This window comes from Electrophorus electricus, chromosome 2 (genome assembly GCF_041902795.1).
Source record: "Electrophorus electricus isolate QZ-2024a chromosome 2, ASM4190279v1, whole genome shotgun sequence".
Taxonomy (NCBI): domain Eukaryota; kingdom Metazoa; phylum Chordata; class Actinopteri; order Gymnotiformes; family Gymnotidae; genus Electrophorus; species Electrophorus electricus.
Genome location: NC_137498.1, coordinates 1,525,001 through 1,532,500, shown reverse-complemented (window position 1 = coordinate 1,532,500; position 7,500 = coordinate 1,525,001). Strand labels below are relative to the sequence as shown.

Here is a 7,500-nt window from a genome sequence, read left to right as displayed (position 1 = left end):
GAATTTGAATTTCTTTTAAGCAAAGCTGAAAGAAATGAAGCACTGGGGTAGGAATAAAGAAGCAAAAAAAATTAAAGTATTTAAAACATGAGAGAAATCTCTTTGTCTTTCACTTTGCCACCGCTGGCTTTGTTGCGTTGTGTCTAAGAGTGACGGGAAGTGTGTCTGAATGCTAATGAGCAGGAAGCAGAGGACGACTGCTGACCCAGGATCAGCCACCCAGTCACACATTAACGCAGGGCGGCACAATACATCGTTTGACAATCAGTATCGTGATCCCGGGCTTTCACGAAAATTATATTTCAGAATGTTGCAATATGTGTCACACACACACACACACACACACACACACACACACACACACACACACACACACACACACACACACAATCTATTTATTTATTTATTTATTTTTTACCAGTCTTTACAGTTCAGTGGGTGCTTTGATGACAGTCACATGATGTCACATAATCGAAAAAAGACAAGAATCATGTCAAAGTAACGCAGGCCAGTCTTTAACCCTTTCATCTACAAGGGTTCATCAGTTTCCAGTAGAGGAATAGGCATTGCCGCAATCGCAATATGTAGCAATAAAACCGCAACGAGGCATTTTTTCCATACTGTGCAGTTCCCTATTAAAATATTAATCACTGTACAAAATATTTTAAAAGGGTTAGGGATGAGCTGTGAATGGCGAGATGTCTGCTGCATACTGTTTCAGGTTTAATTAACAAATGGATCTGAAGCAGGGATGTGGAATGGAGTGTGTGTCTGTGTGTGTGTTTCAATATATACTGTATAATGTGGTTGAGTGTTGTGTATGTATGATGTATAATATGTGTATGTTGATGGGTATGTATAAAGTATTCTGTATAATGTGTGTGTGTGTGTGTGTGTGTGTGTGTGTGTGTGTGTGTGTGTGTGTGCAGCTCTGCGGGACAAGGCTCGGGAGCTGAACGCGACGCTGAGCCGGAGGGATGGAGAGGAGAAGAGTGTGAATGAGATACAGGATGAGATAAAGGCCATGCTCACCGAACTCCGTAAACGCCAGCTCAGCCCACACACACACACTGCAGAAGAGGAGCTCAGGTACCCCCCCCCCACACACACACACAGAGGTCTTTACCCATACACATGCCCACTCTGCTCAGGTAATCACGGTGTCATGTTCACCAGCAGGTGGGGTCATTCCACCATCGCCACATGACCTGGCCCTTCCTGCCTCACACAACACAGGTCATGACCTTTCACCCACATCTGCTTAAGCCACATCACGAACAAGCACAACCCCGTGCCTAAGTCACCAGGTTACAGTCGCCGTAGCGATGGCAGCGCAGACATGCTGCCGTTCGATTGTATTTCGCGGCTCAGTGAGTCCTGGCTGAGATGAAGAAACGCTCTCCTTCTCGTGTACTATCCTAATGAACTAATTAAATTGTGCCCGAGGTGGGGACAGGGGGGGACACCATTCTGTTCCATTCAAATCACTCTGGTAATGAACTCCACTTAACGGCTTGCCGAGAGCCCCAGGAAAATGAAGAGAGACATCTAGTGGTCGGTGGTGGAAACGTTTTCTAAAAGTGGTTGGTACATCAGATAAAGGCAAAAAGTGATGTTTTTTTAAAAATATGAACCAGGATTTTTTTATGGATAGTTAATTATTTATTTAAGGTCCACATTGTGCTGACTTGGAAACTATCTACCCTGCACGGAATGAACAATAAACCCCGAATAATTGGGGATGCAAATTGTTTATGCAGAGGGACAAAGGAAAAATATGATTCGATATGACAGTGATTCAAAATGTAATCTTCATCACTTTCCCTCTCCCTCTCTTTCTCCCCACTCCCTCTCTCCCCACTCCCTCTCTCCCCACTCCCTCTCTCCCCTCTCCCTCTCCCTCTCTCCCCACTCCCTCTCTCCCCACTCCCTCTCTCCCCTCTCCCTCTCTCCCTCTCTCCCCACTCCCTCTCTCCCCTCTCCCTCTCTCCCCACTCCCTCTCTCCCCACTCCCTCTCTCCCCTCTCCCTCTCTCCCCACTCCCTCTCTCCCCTCTCTCTCTCTCCCCACTCCCTCTCTCCCCACTCCCTCTCTCCCTCTCCCTCTCTTTCTCCCTCTCCCTCTCTCCCCACTCCCTCTCTCCCCTCTTTCTCTCTCCCCTCTCCCTCTCTCCCCTCTCTCTCTCTCCCCACTCCCTCTCTCCCCACTCCCTCTCTCCCCTCTCCCTCTCTCCCCTCTCTCTCTCTCCCCACTCCCTCTCTCCCCACTCCCTCTCTCCCCACTCCCTCTCTTTCTCCCTCTCCCTCTCTCCCCTCTCCCTCTCTCCCCACTCCCTCTCTCCCCACTCCCTCTCTCCCTCTCCCTCTCTCCCCTCTCCCTCTCTCCCCTCTCTCTCTCTCCCCACTCCCTCTCTCCCCACTCCCTCTCTCCCCTCTCCCTCTCTCCCCACTCCCTCTCCCCTCTCCCTCTCTTTCTCCCTCTCTCTCTCTCCCCACTCCCTCTCTCCCCTCTCCCTCTCTCCCCACTCCCTCTCTCCCTCTCTCCCCACTCCCTCTCTCCCCTCTCCCTCTCTCCCCTCTCCCTCTCTCCCCACTCCCTCTCTCCCCTCTCTCTCTCTCCCCACTCCCTCTCTCCCCACTCCCTCTCCCCTCTCCCTCTCTTTCTCCCTCTCTCCCTCTCCCCTCTCCCTCTCTCCCCTCTCCCTCTCTCCCCACTCCCTCTCTCCCCTCTCCCTCTCTCCCCTCTCCCTCTCTCCCCACTCCCTCTCTCCCCACTCCCTCTCTCCCCTCTCCCTCTCTCCCCACTCCCTCTCTCCCCTCTCCCTCTCTCCCCTCTCCCTCTCTCACTCTATTCTCTCTGTCTCTCTCAATTTTCAATTCAGCTCAAGTCACTGGTGCTTTGTTGGAATGAAAAATATTCACTTTTGTGTTGCCAAAGCTTTGATGAAGAAATTAACATGTTAAACCAGAGATATAATAGACAAGAACAACACTGCAACTGCTAACAGTAATATTAATAACAACAATAATAAAACTATAACAGCAGTACGGCAGTTACCATTATTACTTCTACCATTACACTACATCTCATCCTGCATGTCATTGACTCTCCTCTCCGTCCCTAGTGTGTGTTAGTGTAGTGTGTTTAGTGTAGTGTGTGTTAGTGCAGCGTTAGTGTGTGGTAGTGTAGTGTGTGTTAGTGGAGTGTGTGTTAGTGGAGTGTGTGTTAGTGCAGCGTTAGTGTGTGGTAGTGTAGTGTGTGTTAGTGGAGTGGTAGTGTAGTGTGTGTTAGTGGAGTGGTAGTGTAGTGTGTGTTAGTGCAGCATTAGTGTGTGGTAGTGGAGTGTGTGTTAGTGGAGTGGTAGTGTAGTGTGTGTTAGTGGAGTGGTAGTGTAGTGTGTGTTAGTGGAGTGTGTGTTAGTGTAGTGTGTGTTAGTGCAGCGTTAGTGTGTGTTAGTGGAGTGTGTGTTAGTGGAGTGGTAGTGTAGTGTGTGTTAGTGGAGTGTGTGTTAGTGTAGTGTGTGTTAGTGCAGCGTTAGTGTGTGGTAGTGTAGTGTGTGTTAGTGGAGTGGTAGTGTAGTGTGTGTTAGTGGAGTGTGTGTTAGTGTGTGTTAGTGCAGTGTGTGTTAGTGTGTGTTAGTGTGTGTTAGTGTAGTGTGTGTTAGTGCAGCGTTAGTGTGTGGTAGTGTAGTGTGTGTTAGTGGAGTGGTAGTGTAGTGTGTGTTAGTGCAGCGTTAGTGTGTGTTAGTGCAGCGTTAGTGTGTGTTAGTGTAGTGTGTGTTAGTGCAGCGTTAGTGTGTGTTAGTGCAGTGTTAGTGTGTGTTAGTGTAGCATTAGTGTGTGTTAGTGCAGCGTTAGTGTGTGTTAGTGTAGCATTAGTGTGTGTTAGTGCAGCGTTAGTGTGTGTTAGTGTAGTGTGTGTTAGTGCAGCGTTAGTGTGTGGTAGTGTAGTGTGTGTTAGTGCAGCGTTAGTGTGTGTTAGTGTAGTGTGTGTTAGTGTAGCATTAGTGTGCGTTATTGTGTGTTAGTGTAGTGGTAGTGTGTGTTAGTGTAGTGGTAGTGCAGTGTGTTGGCGTAGCATTAGTGTGTGTTAGTGTAGCGTTAATGTGCGTTATTGTGTGTTAGTGTAGTGTTAGTGTGTGTTAGTGTAGTGGTAGTGTAGTGTGTTGGTGTAGCATTAGTGTGTGTTAGTGTAGCATTAGTGTGCGTTATTGTGTGTTAGTGTAGTGTTAGTGTGTGTTAGTGTAGTGGTAGTGTAGTGTGTTGGTGTAGCATTAGTGTGTGTTAGTGTAGCGTTAGTGTGCGTTATTCTGTGTTAGTGTAGTGTTAGTGTTAGTGTTTGTGTGTTCATGTAGTGTCTGTTAGTGTAGTGTTAGTGTGTGTGTGAGGGGACTGTTCTCTTTGCTCATCTATTGGTACTACAGATCTTCAGAATGATATGAGTAGGGGTTGTTGTGTTGTAAATGTGTTAGTGTAGTATTAGTATGAGTGGGGGTTGCTGTGTTGTAAGTATTTGATTTGCCTTTTTTGTATCTGGATGGATGTCTGGATTTCTGGAGATCTCCCTAATTCTGCCCTGCATGTGTTGTTGTTGGTGCCCCTGTGCACCTTTAAAATAGTTTTACAGAATTGTTAGTTTGTACAGAATTACTCAGTTGAATATTTGTTCCATTTGTTGAATTTCTCACAGAAATACAGGATAATCGGTTCAATTTCAGATTCAAATATTTTAGCCAAATTTTGATTGGAATTTTTACTGAAATGTTTTCTTTTATGGCACAGTGTGCTTTTCCTCTCAGTTCATTCACTGCCAGTTAAAATGTCCAGAACTCATCATAATCTCTAAATGTTTGAATGGTCAATATCGTTGGTGTTTGATCCCTGACATCTGGATCCTTTCTGGAATATCATACATTAATGTTTTTTAGATTCACTGCCAGGGTCCAGGTTTGTCAGTACTGCTCTGGCAGGTCCAGGGTCCAGGTCTGTATGTACTGGCTCAGCAGGTCCAGGTTCTGCTGTAGACCCAGTGAGCCATGCAGACTGAGACCAGGAGCTGTAGATTCTTCAAGTATTTTTGCCAGTTCATTAATATCGATGTTAAAAAGTGTTTAAAAAAAGTGGCTTAGATTGCAGCCTTGTCTCACTCCATGTTCCTGAGAGAGGATGTTCCACATCTATTTCTCTCTCGCTCTCTTCACAGAGCTGCAGAGGCTCTCCGTGCGAGGGTGGAGAGACTGTTTGGAGCCTCTCACCAGGCTACAGAGCTCCTGAGGGAGGAGGTTGGGAGGAAGATGGAGGATTACGGGAACAAGCTGACCGAGGCACAGGACCTCCTGAAGGAGGCGCAGGGACACAGCAGACAGGCTGAGGTCCTGTCCTATAACAACCAGCGCAACTTGGAGAGCCTGCAGGTACACACACACACACACACACACACACACAGTAACACTTGTAAGTTCCTGTTCTCTGAATGCGTGGCTTTAACAGGGAAAACAGGAACAAGCGAATAAAGGCAGAAAGGAGGCAGAGGGAATACTGGAGGACAGCGAGACCGTACTGGAGGAGGCAAACGCACTCTCAGACACCATCAACCGGGGCATCGAGGTCAGACTAGCACACACACACAAGCACACACTAATACAGGTACATGTTGAAGGCATAAGTAGAATTAAGTACAATTAAGTAGAATTCCTCTCCGAGAGGTTTACAGTATCAGATGTAAACACCGTGGGACGTATTTTGCGTCTCATCCCGTCACTGAAAGGATTAATACAGCTCGTCTAAACTGTCGGGACATGTTTTGTCAAATGATCCTTTCAAAATATGTAAACATGTAAGAAGATCATTTAGTCACTGATGCAGATGTAAGAAAGGTAAGTTTCAGACACAGAAATCCAGGTGTGAGGGAGGTGGGTTACCACAGGCTCTGTGCGTAACGGTGTGTGTGATGTGTGTGTGATGTGCACTGGCTGGCTTTAGGAGCTGGGTGAGATGAAGCAGGACTTGGTTCCTGTCCAGGACGAGCTGGAAGACAAGGTGGGACATCTGAGTAGAGGCCTTCAGGATCGAACACTGCCACGGCTACTGCAGGCAGCAGAGCAACATGCACACCAGTTAAACCAGTCAGCCAGCATACTGGACAGGTGTGTGCGCATGTGTGTGTGCGCGCAGCATACTGGACAGGTGTGTGTGCGTGCGCATGTGTGCGCGCACATGTGTCTGATCAGAGCTCAGTGCTAACACGCACGCGCATGTGTGTGTGTGATCGGAGCTCGGTGCTAACATTCATGTGTGTGCGTGTATGTGTATCTGATCGGAGCTCGGTGCTAACGCGCGCGCGCGCGTGTGTGTGTGTGTGTGTGTGTGTGTGTGATCGGAGCTCGGTGCTAACATTCATATGTATGTGTATATGTGTGTGTGTGTGTATGTTTGATCGGAGCTTGGTGCTAACACGCATATGTGTATATATGTGTGTGTGTGCGTGTGCGCAGTATCCTGGAGGAGGCTAAGAACGTCTCCTTCAATGCCACAGCAGCGTTTAAGTCCTATAGCAACATCATGAACTTCATCCATGAGGCAGAAAAAACAGCCAAACAGGCCAAAGGCACTGCCATGCAGGCAGTGCAGCAGGTACACACACACACACACACACACACAGCCATGCAGGCAGTGCAGCAGGTACACACACACACACACACACACACACACACACACAGCCATGCAGGCAGTGCAGCAGGTACACACACACACACACACACACACACACACACAGCCATGCAGGCAGTGCAGCAGGCACACACACACACACACACACACACACACACATGCACACACATACATTCACTATTCAATATTCACTATTCAATATTCAATAATTACTATTCAGTATTCACTATTAAATATTTAATATTCACTGTTTAATATTCAATATTAAATATTCTCATCCCAATCAATCAAAAAACATGCAGGCAAACATAAATTTGAAGTGACTGTGGATGTCATAAACTGAGTGGATGTGGTGGGAGGTGTGTGTGTGTGTGTGTATGTGTGTGTGTTTTGTGGTCAGGCTCTGACTGCTCTGTCCTTATCCCCGAAGGCTGTGGGTCCTAAGGGTTCTCTGAAAGACAGCGCCAGGAGTTCTCTGCAGAAGAGCCAGCAGCTCTGGAGAGAGGCGGACGAGCTGGACAGAGACGTCAGAGGTAATGCCGTCCTGCCCTCCAGGAGTAGAAGCATCCGGCACCTTCGCGGGAACTGTCCAGAGTCACGACGGGCTTCTCGCTGTCTGTTTGTTTAGAGAACGCAGAGAACTTGGGAGCCCTGCAGCTCCGGCTTAAAGGAGCTGAAGAGAAGAACAGAGACCTGCTCGAGGGCCTGAACATAACCATGGCGATCCTCCACGCCTTCCCTAACGGTGTGTGTGTGTGTTTTCCTACCTTCACACTGAGCATCACACCTGAGTTTCCTCACTGCCCTTTGACCTCTCACCTGTGCAGAGGTG

The 7,500-nt window shown here is 47.8% G+C and overlaps 1 protein-coding gene across 1 annotated transcript in view; it reads left to right on the top strand.

Moving 5' to 3' along the window:
- The window catches only part of LOC113590314 (laminin subunit alpha-2-like), a 123,786-nt gene that overhangs the window by 94,289 nt on the left and 21,997 nt on the right, over positions 1-7,500 (top strand). The window contains 7 exon segments of the mRNA XM_081694875.1: positions 930-1,089; positions 5,203-5,413; positions 5,490-5,606; positions 5,982-6,145; positions 6,494-6,632; positions 7,099-7,201; positions 7,297-7,413. Of these exon segments, the coding sequence (XP_081551001.1) occupies positions 930-1,089; positions 5,203-5,413; positions 5,490-5,606; positions 5,982-6,145; positions 6,494-6,632; positions 7,099-7,201; positions 7,297-7,413 (1,011 nt within the window).